At 40.9% G+C, this 16,489-nt stretch overlaps 2 protein-coding genes across 6 annotated transcripts; both read right to left on the bottom strand.

Moving 5' to 3' along the window:
- Positions 1-357: 357 nt before the first annotated feature.
- Positions 358-10,743, bottom strand: agfg1b (ArfGAP with FG repeats 1b). Of its 4 annotated transcripts, none has more exons than XM_085438663.1 (12): positions 10,327-10,742; positions 7,151-7,244; positions 6,770-6,885; positions 5,975-6,113; positions 5,664-5,817; positions 5,360-5,470; positions 2,363-2,507; positions 1,990-2,069; positions 1,793-1,885; positions 1,420-1,578; positions 778-872; positions 358-658 (listed from the first exon to the last, which is right to left on the bottom strand). In XM_085438663.1, exons 1-12 carry the CDS (start codon positions 10,701-10,703, stop codon positions 599-601), a joined length of 1,623 nt encoding a protein of 540 aa, XP_085294789.1. In that variant the 5' UTR covers positions 10,704-10,742; the 3' UTR covers positions 358-598. The 4 variants fall into 4 exon arrangements, with proteins under 4 accessions (XP_085294789.1, XP_085294790.1, XP_085294792.1 ...); XM_085438664.1 differs by having other exon boundaries at positions 5,360-5,467; XM_085438666.1 differs by lacking the exon at positions 1,420-1,578 and having other exon boundaries at positions 10,327-10,743.
- Positions 10,744-10,854: 111 nt separating this feature from the next.
- Positions 10,855-16,460, bottom strand: LOC146688010 (putative flap endonuclease 1 homolog). Of its 2 annotated transcripts, none has more exons than XM_085438098.1 (11): positions 16,164-16,460; positions 15,368-15,434; positions 14,448-14,550; positions 14,202-14,256; positions 14,030-14,091; positions 13,796-13,932; positions 12,493-12,553; positions 12,236-12,367; positions 12,003-12,148; positions 11,728-11,872; positions 10,855-11,618 (listed from the first exon to the last, which is right to left on the bottom strand). In XM_085438098.1, the coding sequence occupies exons 1-11, from the start codon at positions 16,243-16,245 to the stop codon at positions 11,562-11,564; spliced, it is 1,047 nt and encodes a 348-aa protein (XP_085294224.1). In that variant the 5' UTR covers positions 16,246-16,460; the 3' UTR covers positions 10,855-11,561. The 2 variants fall into 2 exon arrangements, with proteins under 2 accessions (XP_085294224.1, XP_085294225.1); XM_085438099.1 differs by having other exon boundaries at positions 12,236-12,322.
- Positions 16,461-16,489: the final 29 nt, after the last annotated feature.

Below are 16,489 nucleotides of genomic sequence, written 5' to 3'. Positions count from 1 at the left end.
AAAAGACGCTGCTGCTCTGGGTATACAGGCAACATTTGTTTCTTACGGACTGCACTCTGGATCTGCATGTTAAAAGGAAACACCTTAGTGCCAGTATAGTAGCAGTAAGCTAGAATAAAGAGATATCCCTTTTGAAAAAGAAGCACCTGCATCAAGTACAGATCATGGACTTAAATGGAACCCTGTTAATAGTCTTAAAATGTATACCCTTACCTTACCCTACATAGATAGTGTGTAGTGGGTTTTTTTTTTTTTTTTTTCCACAAGGTGTCTGTATACTCACCTTTGTTAATTCAGTCCTTGTTATACATATACATGTACTTAATTGTGATTACAAATGGTGATATGCACAGAGCGTACAGTTATAAACAAAAAAATAAAATCATATAATGTATATAATCAAACAGTACATTTGCCCTCATAACAGTCCCTTAGTCTTCAATAAAGTCCTTTGCAGTCCTTCATAGTGTTGTAAACTTTTTTTATAAAGAAAAAAAAATGTAAGTCTTTTTTAGAAATGTACTGCCACTTGTGACTGAACGGGTGCCTTGAATATGTGCTGCATGCTGCCCTCTGGTGGAGAGGACCAGGAGCTGTGCTACAGGAAAGGGTTGGTGGATGAACCCCCTGAAGGGAATGGCCCGGCTGGTGCTCCTGCCTGAAATATGAGAGAGTCCAAAAACATTGCTGATTTGAGAAAATTGAGTCTTTCAGAAAAACCAATCAGGCCATTTTTAATTAGTGTGACAGCTTTTTGAGAACGCAATACATGCTCACCACAAATGGGTTATTGGACATGCCAGGGACAGCTATGGGCTGCCCAAATGGTGTGATCGAGGGCTTGTTCTGACCGTAGACTGGGTATCCAGGGCCTGGGGGAATACAAAAGGTAAAGGGGTTTAAATGTGTTTGGGACTGCTCTGTCCAGCACTCTGCAGAGCCAGTATTTTCCTTTTATTTTATTACAACAGTTATATCATCATGCCATAAAGATAAGAACATAAAGACATAAAGACAACCACTTTACAACGACTTAATGACAAGAGTCAAACCTTTAAAAATTCTACGGTAGTCTAAAAAAATTAAATTGCAAAGAAAGCCGCGGCCTGGCATGCTGGATTGCATTCAGGTGTAAACAGAGCCTTATGACTTTTATTTATTGTCATCATTCTGGACTACAGCAGACCTTAAAGCTTTGTACACTAAATGCAATCTTTTATCACTGTGCAGTAGCTGCCACTGCTAGGCTGCACTTTAATTTGAGGCAGCAAGGCTTCAACTTAATTCTTAATGCAGAGAGCTGTTATGTAAATAAGAACAAAAAAAGAAAAGCATGCAAAAAAAAACCCTTTAAATTAATGGCCGCCACTGCACAGACACTTAGGGTAAGAGGACGGAGGGATGTGGAAGACCACTAACCATTAGACTGAGGGTGATAGGCCCCTGGCTGAGAGTAAGGGATGGGGGCCTGACCAGGGAATTGCTGCTGGAAGTTTCCGCTGAAACTGGTGGGGAGGCAGTAGGAAGACGCATTCCCAAAGCCTGCAGGCATGCTCATAGAGCCAGTACCAAACGAGGCTACGAGACACACACAGCATGTGTGCACGGTCAGTGTACACGCATACCCACAACACACACACACACACACACACACAAGGAGTAAATTCTAGATACTTTGGCAAATCACAAAGCTAATAGGCAATGTAACTGAGTTACATCAAAGTAACACAAATGTCTAAGTAAAACAGAAACATTTATAGTGAAGTACGTTAAACTCTAAGTGCGTACACACCTGCAGCTGGAGCTCTGCCATTGGTCTGGAAAGGGTTGGTGGCCATTTCTGGAGGAATGGCTCCAGCAACGAAAGGATTTGTGGATGGGACGGCTAGATGGAAAACAGCCATAAAATGAGTGTTTAAGCTAAATGAACAAGAGGTAAATGTTTTTTATTTCTGTATGCATCATTGTAGTAGTGAGCACCATGAGCACCTCCAAAGCCAGGTTGCATACTGGGTAACACAGGCGGGTTTTGAGCTGGCGATGAACCCAGTGCTGGTCCAAATATGTTCCTGTAAAAAACATGATGCCACTGAATGTTTAATAAAGGATACGAAAGGCATTACCAGCCTTTTTAACATACACTTGTGCATCCGCATCAAGTGTTCATCACACTGATAAATACACTTATCAAATTAATGTATACTCTTCTAATACTTTTCAGAGTGTTTTCAGCTTAGCAGAGAGGCCACATGAACAAATTCACTGTTCCTGGTAAATCTCACTGTGTGTGTGTGTGTGTGTGTGTGTGTGTGTGTGTGTGTGTGTGTGTGTGTGTGTGTGTGTGTGTGTGTCACTTTCTCACCCTTGCACATTGCTGCTTGTGGAGGCAGAGAAGCTGAGCTCGTTGTCTAACTCAGCCAGAGCAGCATAGCGGTCCTCTCTTTGGCTCCCTGTCTGACACTGGGCAGTGGCAGCACTAGACACTGACGGAATTGGCACTCCTCCCCCTTTCAACAAATATTAACATCAATAAAAGAACTAATCAAACATCAAGTGCCACATGCATAAACACACACACCCAAATAATTAAAAGGATCAAGAGCAATTCTCTCGCTGGGAACCTCCCTTCGCTGTCCTTAAGGGATGTCTTTTTCAAATGAGCACAAATTAAAAAGACGTGCATGCGTATTCACAACACTTGTCAAATGGCCTTACGTGGACAATAGGGCTGTGCGATATGACGAAATATATCGGATGACGAAACGACACTATCGTTTGTTTCGTGGTGTTGCAAAATACACGGTTTAGAGCAATATTTGTGAAGATGAGGTAGAACCAGGTAGCTCCAAACAGAAGGACCAGTCAAAAAAAATCGAGGATCTTATTCCTAAACGAGGGGCTACCTTGGTTTGGTTATGAAAAGTCTGACACTGACCAGAAAACCGTACTATGCAAATTATGCCGCAAACTGGTCCCCACCACAGACTCAAACACGACAAATGTCTTCTACCACCTAGGGATGGCCGATATGACCCAAAATTCATATCTCAATATTTTTTAGCTGGATGGCGATATACGATATATATCTCGATATATTTTTTTAAGCCATAAGGTAAGAACAGAAAGAGAGTTCTTAGTCAAAGCTGTGACTGACAGCCTGGAGTTTGAAATCCACTTCGTAACCGTGTCTCTTAACAGGTGCCATTTATGGTCCTTATACACACACAATATGGTAATATTACGTTGAAGCACAGTACGTATCACTCCGCGAGGCTCCGGACTACGGTAGCCGTAATGCTCCGACAATCCATCAAGCGGTGCAGTTCCGTAGCTTACCAAAGTCAAACTAAAACATTTTTGACAGATTGCTGAGCGCCGTGTTCAACATAAAATCTGTTCGCGGTCAGTACGCACAACCAGAATTCATACATAAGGCGCACTGTTGATTTTTGAGAAAATGAAAGGATTTTAGGCCGTCATGTCGTTAGCACGGTTAGCTCGTTAACACGTTAACACATTGACGCCGTCCAGCCCCACGCACGGGGCGATCCGCGGTAACTCGTTAACGGAGATTTGCCGTGTCCATCTTGTCGTTGCCTGCAGGTGAAGCGATGGGGGAGGGGGAGTTGTGTTCAGTGAAGGAGAGGCGAGGCCCAATAACGTTGCATAGAGACAAAAGTGGACGAAAGCGAGGCAAACTTGCGGCTCCACAAGTATAATTATAACGTAACATATATATACTATATCGATATAAACGATATTGTCACATCTTATATCTCGTATGAAAATATATCGATATTTTTTAAAAACTCGATATATCGCCCAGTCCTACTACCACCTATGCAAGAATCACATGAAAGAGTATGGACAGAGTTTACGGATGAGAAGCAAAAAAAGAGCTGTCATGTGCTCAAAATAAACCTTAGATTCAAACGTTAGAACAGCCTTTTCCCCACAGCACACTGTGCGATATGACCAAAATCTCATATCCCGATATAAAACATCTATGTCCGATAACGATATAAATCACTAAAATTTAACATTTTCTGTAAATTCTGTGAATCTCGGGTAGCTGAAGTCTTTCTTGCTGGGCGTCGTGTATCTGGAGTCAAGTGTTTTACCGATGCATGAAACTACACATTTTCAGACATAGGTTGTAACGGCCGCCGTTTTCTTTGCGGCGTGCTGCAGGTTAAAGCCTGTTCTAACGTTTGAGTCTAAGGTTTATTTTTTAGCACCTGACGGCTCTTTTTTGCTTCTCGTCGGTAAATGTGCGTCCGTTACAACTTAAATCTAAAAATATATAGTTTCATGCATCAGTCAAAACACTCGACTCCAGGTACGCCACGCTCAGCTGAAAACACTTCACACAAGTCAAGTTGCCCGAGAGTCAGAGAATTTACAGAAAAAGCACTATTTTGTGATATATATCATTATCGGGATGAGAAATGTCTCATATTGGGATATGAGACTTTGGTCCTAGTGGACAATAAGGGACATCGTTTTAAGTCTGGGGGGAAAACGGGCTATATTCTTGTCTAATAACATGTCATCTTGAATAAAAACTGAGGTTGTTTCTGGGACACCTCGCATTATACCAACCTGAACACTAAGATGTTAGAAGCTCGTCAACAACAGTTCTGTCTCTTCTGTGAGGTTAAACAACACAAGCTCTCCACAAACTGTTTAGTTTTTTCTGCCCCTCAGCTGTGATGTTACCAGTTTTTCTGGCTGGAACGCTCACATGGAGCAGACAGACGGTATTTTACATACCCGCCCGTCTGTTTACATTCTCTGAATCCTGCCAGCCTGCAGCCTGGTTCCCGATGATATCACACACTTGGTGAAGTGTGTCCAGCAAGCACGACACGAGAAAGGGTTAAGGAAAGGTAGGATTTTATGAGTTTGTAACTCCCTAAGCTGAAACGATGGCCATGGTAGGAGAGAAAAATATTGTGCAGTCTGAGCCCAGCGTTATACTTTACACACTGGCAATGGTCTGCTAGCGTCCACACGTTGTGCACTATTGTCAGCAAAGGATGGATGCAAGCTCTGTGCAGATGTCATGTACCCTCCAGTTTAGGCTGACCGTTACACTATAGGGCACTGCCTGTGCACGCATCCTCTAAATGGCCTCCAAGCAGACCAGAAAGCAGTACAATAAATACAACTGCTCATCCGAGATAACCATAGCAACAGTAACAAAGACCAACAAAAACCTCGAGCATCCAGAGTGCATTCCTGCATACAGCAGGCTGGCCCAGAGGACACAGCAGGTGAGAGATGAATAAAGAAAAACTGTAGTAAGGGTGCATACATGTGGATAAGATGGAGGGGAAAATGGCAGGGAGGGTGGTACCTGATGAAAAGGACTTTGAGGGAGGTGATGTGCTCTGATGGGATGGAATTGCAGTGTTTCCAAATGCGTCAAAGTTGGCAAAGTTGGTATTTGAATTACCCTGAGGTGCTGCTGCCATACACAAGGGAAAATTAACAACAGACAATGAATGTGGGAATAAAAACAATGGCAGGAGAAAAATGTAAGGGACAATGACAAAACGCAGTGTTCGCATATCTGTATATACTAGTTGGATGTCAATTAAAAAAAACAACAACAACGACAATAACAGTACATGTTATGAGAATCATGAAAGACATCTTACCTGACTGGTTTGGAAAATGTGCAAAGTTGGCAAAGTTGGTAGGGGTGGCAGTTTGAGTGGGTGGAGCAGCAAAAATGTCACCCAGGTCTGAGAGCAAGTCAAATTTCTTCTCCTGAGCAGCGCTCTGAGCTTGGGAACGAGCTAGCCCTGGAGACTGGGTGGTGCAGTCAGGAAAAAATTGTAAAAAAAAAAAAAAGAAAAAAAAAAAATCACACACAAAAAAAACAAGACTTTTCTTCAGCTGAAAATTGAATGAGAAAGGAAAAGAGTGGCCGATGGGTTGAAAGAAGCTCTGTGTGCATTTGTCTCACCTGGCGCAGAGGGGTCTTATTGAGCTGCAGGGTTTTGAGGGGTTGGACTTCTGGTGTGCTGCCAGTGCTGCTTGCTGAGGAGCCGGACACAGAAGCCTGAACATTTGCTACTACCCTTGCCTGGTCAGGAGGAACATACCTAAAAATCCAGGGAAGAGCACCAGCACGAAACAAAAGCCATGTTTAGTCCCAGCACACACAGCTTTGATAACATGATGGTCATACTGAAGAGCTATTGGAACATATCATTTTAGGTCTCAAACGAAGCATATGGTCTGATGATTTTCACATATATGGTTTCTGTTACCTTAATTTACTTAGTTATCGTGCTGGATAAATGGTAGGGTTGATGACCCTTGTGACACTAAGTTGGGTAAGTGTTTGAGACAAAGGCAGAAGGACAGTATTTCAAAAGAAGATAAAATTGACCCCGCGCTTTGTACATGAGTATTTGAGAGTTGTGCTTGAAATCCAAAAATTCTGCAGAAGAAGCAGCAAAATGATACAGAAAAAGAAAGCCTTAGACAATGAAGAATGTGCTGCCAAACTCAAACATATGGTTAACCAAGTCCACAGCAACAAAATGGTTTTTGGCAAAGGTAAAGCTCAGCAATCATTTTCTTTGCTGACAGTAACAAGCAAGGACTGAACAAGAACTTTGTGAATTCTTAGCACTCTAAAGTATTTACTACCCAATGTTTGCACACAGTTAAAAAAAAGATATATATAAAAGTGAAATAAAGTATGCAAATATCACTGCTCAAACCTGATAAAACAAATAAAAGGTTATGTTACCATCTCTTCTTTTCATATTTTTCCTGGAGGAACTCTTTTACTTTCTGCGGTTCTCTGAAATCTGGAACGACTGATGTTCTGTCGTCATAGAGGCCCAACCAGATGTGTTTACAGACCTACAGGGGGGCACAGGAATGAAGGGAGTGGGAGGCAAGGAGAGGATAGTGGTGGGGGTGGTGGCACAGCCATGAACGAGGTGAGGGAGAGTAAAGGGAAAAGGGGGGAAGGGGTGGAGAGAAATGTGAGTATATAAAAAAGAGAAAGGAATGCCAATAACTTGAATAAAGAAGGCTACTGCTAAATTAGGACATGATTATCAAAATAATGCTCGACAGTGTAAATGACAGTGCTGAGCGCTTTGCTGTAAAGTGTGCGCGATACCTCGTTGCTGTGTTTCTGTAGGAACTCGATTTCCTGCTGTGTGAATGTGGTCATAGAGATGGACTTCACTCTGTGTGGGGGATTCAGTCCTCGCCTGTGGGTGGAGGAGGTATATGTTGTTAGCTAAAGAACAAAAGAAGCAGGATGCCAACCAGTGCTGTTCGTTTACAAAGAAAAAGCAAACAGAAACACAAACCACAGATGCCTCATTACATCTTCTTGTCAGAGTGAACGCACCCTTGAGTACTTTATAGCCATTTTCACACATGCACAACAGCAGCCCTGGGCTTTTCATATCATTAATAGATGCAGAACACACGTCCCGTGGAGCCAGACATTAAATGCCTTTTAACCCCTCAGCTCCCTGTGCAAAGTCTGTGTGATTTCTCACAGTGCTGATTTACACCAGCGTGAGAAAAGCTGCGCGGAAATGTCCAGTGAAATCACAGGGAGACAGAGTGGTCATCGTGTCTCCTGTCTCTAAGAAGAGCATTTCCAACGCATCTGAAAATGATTTTCTTAGAGACAGGAGGTACATGTAAGGACAACTTTAGAAAGCAGCTTTGTTTGGGACCTGCCAAGCACATCAGACAGACGTTTCTAAAATACAGAACAACAACAAAAAAAGTATGTTTGCACTTAGTATAGTTTTAGGTTCAAATATTAGGATTGTAATTGTAAATTCGCTGATATCCTAAACATTACTGACATAGTTTAATTACACGTGACATATATTTATTAGGGATTTCTAGCAGACGCAATAATATCAACCTATCAACAAATAATCTGTGTGTAGTCGGCACGTTCTCACTCTCTGAAATCACTCCAGCTTCCCCCCCACAGTCAGAAGTGATGCAGGAGTTTGTTAATCAGCAATGTTAAACCGTCCATAGGTGTGAATGTGAGTGTGAATGGTTGCTTCTCTCTCTGTATTAGCTCTGTTGCAGACTGGTGACTTGTCTAGGTTGCACCACACCTTTCGCCCCATGACAGCTGGAACTGGCTCCAGCCCACCCTGCCAGCCTGATTTGTATAAAGGAAAGAATATGGATGGATGGATGAAAAATTAACTGATGGATGGATAATCTGTAAACCCAAACTTACTTTTGGTTTAATGTTTTGAAACAAGAAAGTCCCTGTCCATATTTACCATGGACACATGGAAAAAAAAAAGTTCAAACAAATCTCGATCAGCTGATCTGAATCAAGTGCAAAAATCAGTGCAAAATAACTGTGTAGTAACACTAGTGAGTATTCAGGGATTGCGACACATAAATCCAAATGTAAGTTTGTACAAACTGGTTTGTGAACTTTAGCATAAAGAGTAAACATGACCAAAAAAATGTTGTGATTTATTGATTGATTGTGTAGGACAAAGATCACACATTTAAATGCTAAGAGAGAATATATGCACACACACACACACAATATCAACATAAAAGGAGTAAAACAAGGCTACATTAAAAAAAATACATCCAAATCTGCCTCAAGCAGAACGTCCTCAAACCCAAACTATTGCTGAAGAAAAACAAAATTCATTTAAAACAAACTGAATTCACGTCAACAAAGAGACACTGTCATTGGAAACCAGGATTGATGTAAAAATTGATGTAAACTGCAACTTGACAGACCTTCAACACTTTGTCTAAACATGGGGAAAAGTACAGTAGTTAGTATTTGGTCTGCACATACCAAATCATTGTATAGACCTGTCCACATAGAACAAAGCTCATTTTGAGAAACTGATTATTCATCTAATTATTTCCAGTTGCCAGAAAAAAAAATGTGAATACCAAGATTTCTTACAGCGACTCCTCATAAATTGTGTTCTTCTGAGTCACAATCATCTACACTCACAATCTGACTAAACTATTAACTCACGAACACATATTTACTCAACACAATGATTCATCACTTGAAGTGCAGACTGTACAAAAAAATTACATGACAAACTCTATAACGAGCAGCAACAACTTCCAACGAACATTTCCTGTAGCTGCTTAACCCTAACCCTAACACAACTACCATATGGCAAAAGGTGGGAGTACACCCTATACAAGTCCCCAGTCTTTTGATATCACTTTTTAGTTGGTGTGCTAATACTTTAACATATTTAAAATCCCATTCGCATTTTGTTTGTTTGTTTGCTTGTTTTTTCCATTTTGGGATGCATATGATGTCAGAGAAACCAGATATACGGTAATATGGTCAGGACAATGTGTGAGTATAGAAGCCCCACCCACCTGCTGTCCAAACCTTCTGTTTGTGAGGAGCTGCCAATTAAAAGAAAATTAGCTTTAAACTTGTTTTAGACAGACTTGTTATAAACTGAAGCCTGGCATAAGACAGACAAGCTTTATGCTGAACTGTCAATCATGCAGAGCTACTCTAATCGAATTTAATAATTGAATACAGGGCTAAAAACTATCATGTCCAATTTAAAGGGTAAGCAGTGGCTGGCAACACCTTGTCTTAAGTAATTACCATGCTGTATACTGATAGCAGGATACGCAGAAATGTTTCCTCAGTATCAGCAACTTAATGGGTGTGGGGGGACAGCATATTGCGCTGATCCGGTTTATTGCCTGAATTGCGATTTCACAATGATTTGACATTATGAGGAAGATGTGGTTCAGTTGCAGTTGCAGGCGACCCACTGGCCCAGCTGCTCTTCAGTTACTTTCCAACTTCAGAGACTCACCCTGCTTCTGCTTATCTGGATGTGTGTGTGTTCTTGCGACAAGCCTTCTCAGAGGTCCAGCTAAAGTTCAACTAGAGGAGGTTCCCCTCCATGACGTGCCGTTTTTGAACCCGGTGGTCAAATATTTGACTGTCAGCCAAAGTTACGAACCCAGCGTTAGGCGTGCTACCCTAGACACACACACACACACACAATCAAGCCACTGACACAGCCCCCTCACTCACCCTGTGTGTTTTGTAATAGCACATGTTATCACACTAAAGCAGCGATGTAAACAATCTAATCTGCTAACACCGCCCATCCGAGCCCGACAGCTCCGGGCTGAACCGAAGGTAACGTCTGCGTTACCTGTCCTCACTTTAACACTAGCTAACTAGCTAACGGTACCGCCAAGTCAGCGCCGGTGTCCCCACCGCCGTCCAACCGTGGGACACTAAAGAATAAATACAACACTTTGGCCCAAAAGGACACTCACAAGATCCCGGAGCAGGTGGTACAGACGAAGGAGCCCACTGTCATGTTGACATAGGTCGGGCCGCGTTGGTCGCAGTCGAAGCATTTCCTATTCGCGGGCAGGCTAGTCATTTCCCGGAGCATCTTCAGATGAGTCTCCTCCTGCTTACGCTTCGCACTCGTCGCCATGACCGAAAAACTAAAACGGCTTGTTTTACCTAGGGATGGGGGGAGTTTGGTCAAGGGACGCGGGGCAGGACGGGTGTCTTCAGGACAAACTTGCCGCGTACTACGGCGGTAACTGTGGTCTGAGAGACACCTTGCTGTGAGAGGTCTACGGACCGACTGGCACACTTCTTCCCCTACACGCGAAAAAAGTGAGCCCCAGCAGCTCCTCATCCACCGGCGCCATCTGTTGGTTTGGAATGACGCCTCGTATTGTGGTTTAAAATTAACACTTGCCTTTGGAAGTGCTTCAGAAAATAATGTGCTATGAAAACACAGCACTTTTACAGTGTCCATCCGCTCATAAGCACATCGCGCAACAAAACACAGTCAAAGATTGCTTTAATTTAAAAAGGCAAACTGAAACTGATATAAAAATACAAAACAAAGAGCATGAACATAAATTCTACACATTTTTCCATTTATTCAAACACTTCAGTGTCTCTTTTAGACATGATACCACTTGTACATGTTTTAATATTCAAGTCTTTGGTCCCTGCCTTGGCACACTTTACACAACAGGTGCTCATTGAATATCTAGAGATGAGACATCCGCTGTCTCCAGTTTTGGCCTCCCTGACAGTGATCACACTGTTCCCTTTCATAGCCATCCACCTCCTGCTCTGCTTTTCTTGGTGGCTTTGCAGGAAACTGCTGGACACACTGAAGAACTACCCAGTGATTTCCATTGTTGTGGATCATACTGTTCACATGAGATCACTTTACTGTACTGTCAGAGGAGCTGTCTTGTGTGATGCCTATTTTGAGTTCTTAAAAAGTAAAAGGCACTTTGATAAGACAAATCCTGTAAAAAAAGATTTTTTTCCTATAAAAATATTTACATTTGTAAAAATATTAGCGTAACCCAAGATCAAATGAACAGAATAACATTTCTCTTATGGTGCATATTCAAGATTGGGACGACAGATAAGCCGCATGTTGAAATGGTCCATAATTTTTTGAGATGTCCAGACAGAGATGAACTGAGAGATGAACACTCCCATCCTTGTGGCGTAGACAACTGGCACATGCTTATTTTGACTTTGGTCTCTTTCTGTTGCTGGTTGGGGAGCTTGCATTGTCCACAGGCTAGAGGTAAAGTAAGAAAAGCTAATTTTATTCAAGTTATTTTTACCATTTTATTCCTAAAAACGCACACATTTTGATTTATATTTGCAACACTGTTTTCTGAGCTCACCTGCACTCGCTTTCTGGTAACCCTAAAGAAGTCCTTAATGCAAGTCTGCTTCCCACCACCCTCTGCCTTTTCCTTTTCCCTCTCCTCCCGTTTATTTTCCCGCATCATACGGAACTTCACCATTCGATTACGGATCCTCTCCTCCCTAAAATCAAACAAAGATGACTTTCAATTTTCATATGTATAGTTTCATTCATTCTATATATACATACACATACATATATATACACACACACTATAAGAAGAACAATAGAAAAGCTCAATAAAAAACGTACTTAATTCGTTTGGTGTGACAGAGGAACTCAACCAAGGCCTCCTCATTTGGCTCGGTCCAGATGAGCTCGGGAGCTGAGCTTTGTGGTCCATCCAAGAAAATCTTCCTTGCTTCTCTGTATTTCCACATATTTGGAACAGGATGGGTCTAAAGGCCAGATATCACTGGCTTGTTAGACGTCACATGTTCTTTTGTAAGAGAGGTAAAGCCAAAGCTACAAAGACCATCTGATACCTTTCTGTTGATATGCAAAACCACATCCTCTATGGTACGGTGCTTCTGGATCAGGGTCAGAGCTCTCTTAGGACCCAAACCGGGTATCTTTTCACAATAGTCGCAGCCGAGCAAAATACACAAGTCAACAAACTGGCAGACAAATACAAAATAAGAGAATAAGACAGCTAAAGTGCATTTCTATAGCAGTATGTCCAATACAGATATATTATAATAAATTACATACTTTCAGAGAAATCTAAATGTTTCAATCTTACCTCCTTATGACCAATTTGGAGTTTTTCTAATAGTTTAGGTAAGGAGTATTCAATGACTTCACTGTAAAAAAAAAAAAAAAAAGAGCGTAAATAAAACATTAAGTTCAACTAGATCAACTAGTTCACAACTAGATGTCACAATCTAAAACCAAAACAAAGACGAGCAGAAATAATACATTAAGAATAAGTAACCAAACAAAAGACATGAAAATGAATGTTTCATATACAATAACGTCTCTTATATTTTTTACCCCTATATTTTTAAACATTTTAGCGAAATACACAACTATTCCATACATGTAACATATATAGATTTTTAAAAAATAATAATATTTGCTTTTATCAAACATGCCATTTGTTCTCAGTTGATACTGTATCTCTCTGAGTACAGTTTAAAAGTAGATTATTTTGTGCTTTGTATGTTATCAGCAAAGTGAGTGATCAACGATATCAGAAAACCTTAAGACGTGTAGTAGTTCATCCATTTATAAAGCTTTCAGCTTTCTTGTGTAGCAAATTCAGTGGATTAATGTTTGTTATCTCCGCCAAGGTCATGTTTTTGGTAGCATTTGCGTGCGCGATATTCTGTCTGTAAAAACGATAACTCGAAATGTCTTGAATGAATAAAACTATGTAGGGGTGTAGAGTGGAGTCATTTCAACAATCCATTATCCACTGGCTACTCCTACATAATGTTTTATGTATCTACACCAGCTGTTTTTAACCAGTCTTTTGCTGCAGCAGTGCTAATTTTTCTAAAAGATTTTGCTAGCATGAAGTTTCAACATTATATATTTACCCATTTTGAAATTAATATCATACTTATAAGAATTCCAAATGTTTTCTTTCTATTTTTATTTATATTTTACACCACATCTCAACTTGGCTTAGAAACTGAGTGTAAACTACCTGCTAATGAGCTGCGAGCAGCCCTTTTCTGTCTGACAGTCCACTGCTGTCTGCAAGAAAAAGTAAGGAGCAGATTTCCTTTTCTTTTCTTGTGAGACTTGTGGCTGTGGTTTAAAATAGTTCACCACCTGCTGCCAGAAAGTACAGTCATTATGGAGCTCCGTCTCATCTACTATAAATACAGAAAATTAGTGCAAGTGAGCAGGTTATTACAATAACTTGAGATTCTAATCATTTGACATAATAATTTACGTAAAAACACGTATGAGAGCCTCATAAAGCTTTGGATCTGATCATGAACACTAAATTAATGCAACAACCATTGCAAACCTTTGAAATATTTCTTCTTTTTAAATATAAACAAATTTAGTAAAGTGAGCTGCACAGTTTCTACCTGTCCTTCTTTGCATTCAGCTGACGAATAAGAATATTGGCTCCAAACGGCAGCGTGTCCATGTCCTCTGAGGCCACAGCGTGCACAGTTCCCTCTCTCACCAGCTGAGCGCACAGTGCCTCAGCGTCCCCTGGAGCCTGAGAGACAAAAGTGACATGCATGAAGAGAAATCTGCAGAGGAGGAAGAAGAGATGAAATATTGCACAAACATTTTCATTACTTAGCAGGTCGTACCTGGATAACAGGTACACCAAGATACTTCAGGAGCTGAAGACATTCTTTAGTCTGTAATGACGCTGCAGTGAGCACAGAGGAAAAACACATCAAAATAATATTCCCAGTAGATCACCCCTGTTCTACAACCACTGAAAACTCAAGTCTTTGTGCATTTTCTGCACAGACCTACCTGTGCCCGTCCAGTTTGAGTAATTCCTACCTGCTGTCTGGGCTCGCTTCTCAAGCTGCAGAAACAACAATTTTCAATCAGTCACAGCCGTCTGTATCTCTGTTATCTGGCAGTGATCAAATTTACCTACACGTTGAAAATATTTACTGTAGACTAGTCTCTCTGACCTAAAGTGTTCTTAAACATGCCAGGAAATGTTTAGTATCATGTTAAGTCAAAAACTATACATGCAGGTTTGTGTCTTACAACAGCCTTCTTTTCTCCAGGAGGCTTTCCATCAAACACAAAGACCGGTTTTATGCCATGTTCCAGGAAAGTGAGTGTGCGAAAGAAGAGACCTGTGAGGGGGCTGAAGAAGAGAAATCAAGAGCATTTCACAAATATACACAGACAAATAAGAATAGAAAGACTTTTTCCTGCACAGCTACCTCGAGGGTTTATAGAGAATGGTCTGAAAAAGAGAAAATATCCAAAAAGCAGTAGCTCTCTGGGTGAAAACGCCTTATTTATGCCAGAGGCCAGAGAAGGATGGCCAGACTGCTTCCCATAGGAAAGCAACATTAACTCAAATAATCATTTGTTAAAACCAAGGTATGCAGAAGAACATATCTGAGCATGACACGCTGAACCTTAAAGAAGATAGGCAGAAGACCACACAAGGTGCCGCTCCTGTCAGCAAGCCTCTGAGGAATGTTTCTAGCCCCTTCTTTAATCTATGCAACAAAGAATTAAGGTTTTTCTGAAGATAAACATGGGTTCAACCCAATACTGGCAAGGTGTACCTAACAATGTGACCAGTGAGTGTATTTTACTGGTGTCAGTGAGGTCTTGTTTACACTAATTGGCTGTACAGTTGCAGGATGTGGTGATTTTTGTAAGCCCTTTCTAATATTTTTAATCTCATGCACTGATAACACAGTGCAACCTTTAAAAGAACAAATTAAGTGAAATGAATGAAAGAAAAAAAATTAAAATCTTTAGAAATGTTATTGCAGGATTATTTTAATTCAAATGTCTACTATTCTACAAGTGTTTGTATTTTTCTAGGCACCCAGTGTACCAGGTTTGATATAAGGAATTAATACACCATGATAAACAGTAAAGAGATAGAAAAAATAACGTTTACTTCAGTTTAACAGAACAGAACAGCATCACATCATGCTTACCTCAGTGTAGGCGTTGCTGCACGGAACTGATTTACAACAATAGAGGTATCGAGTGCGATTACTTTTCCTGTGGAGTATAGTAATACAACAGCAGCGTGAATACACAACAGTTTACATTTGCCCTTAGACATCAATTACTTTTCAGTAACATCCACTCAAATTACACTTGATTAAATTCACCTAAACGCACTTGAAATGATCTACACTATTAAGCCAAGTCAAATACTGTACTCCGTTTACTTGTCAGGAATTTGTGCAGCGCTGATTTGTACTGTATAAATTGCTTGTAGGATTAGCTTTGCCTATTCTTTTACGGCTTTTCTCAGCAGTAAACAGAGCTGGACTATGGACAACTTCATATACAGTTCAGATAACATTTGATTCCTTGTGTCATGGTGCTCAAAGTGTGAGGCGAATAGTATTAATAACACAGTTGTCACGCAATGCTGTGTGTGTTTTCGGCACTAATAAAGTTACATTGAATTAAAATAAATACTAAGATACAGATGTTTTGATTGGACTGTCGAGTTAGCTGATTAACATAAGAGAAATAGTGCGGACGCGGGTAAGTTATTAATTACTACCCTCGGAAAGCCTGATTATTATAGCAGTAGCTTTTAATTCGTGGTACGTGGACTGGTAATACTTAAAAAAAACGTTTCTTTAATGTCAGGTGCTATAATTACAGCTAGCGATGCTAGTAGCTAGGGGGAGAGTGCTAACATTAGCGGCTAGCAGCTGACCTCCTTAACAGAGTCAGACCTGCTGCTGAAACCATCACCGATCGTGTCTGTACCTGTGTAGTCACTGATATCCTTATACGATATGGCATCAGGAGCATCTGAGCGTATTAAATCAGCCAGTTTAGTGATCCCCATTGTGCCGTCACCACCGACAGTTTCCTCTTCGTGTTCCAGGAAAAAAGGCGAAAAAGTGATTTAAAGTGAGTTAAGTCCAGTTTCCCAGATAATTAGAGCAGGATCCCTTGGATAGTAGATTGTCGATAAAGTTTTAATTGAAGACGTCTCTCAAGTTATGCCTTTCAAGTTAAAAACACATCATCATCTTCTTCCTGGTGCTGCATGCCTGCCACCTAATGGAGAGTGTTGGAGTCAGCGCTGA

Source organism: Copadichromis virginalis, linkage group LG18 (genome assembly GCF_057382275.1).
Source record: "Copadichromis virginalis isolate Kocher_CV1m ecotype Utaka linkage group LG18, C_Virginalis_male_GT1.1, whole genome shotgun sequence".
NCBI classification, from domain to species: domain Eukaryota; kingdom Metazoa; phylum Chordata; class Actinopteri; order Cichliformes; family Cichlidae; genus Copadichromis; species Copadichromis virginalis.
The sequence above is the reverse complement of the archived record's forward strand: the minus strand, read 5'-3'. Positions and strand labels throughout refer to the sequence as shown.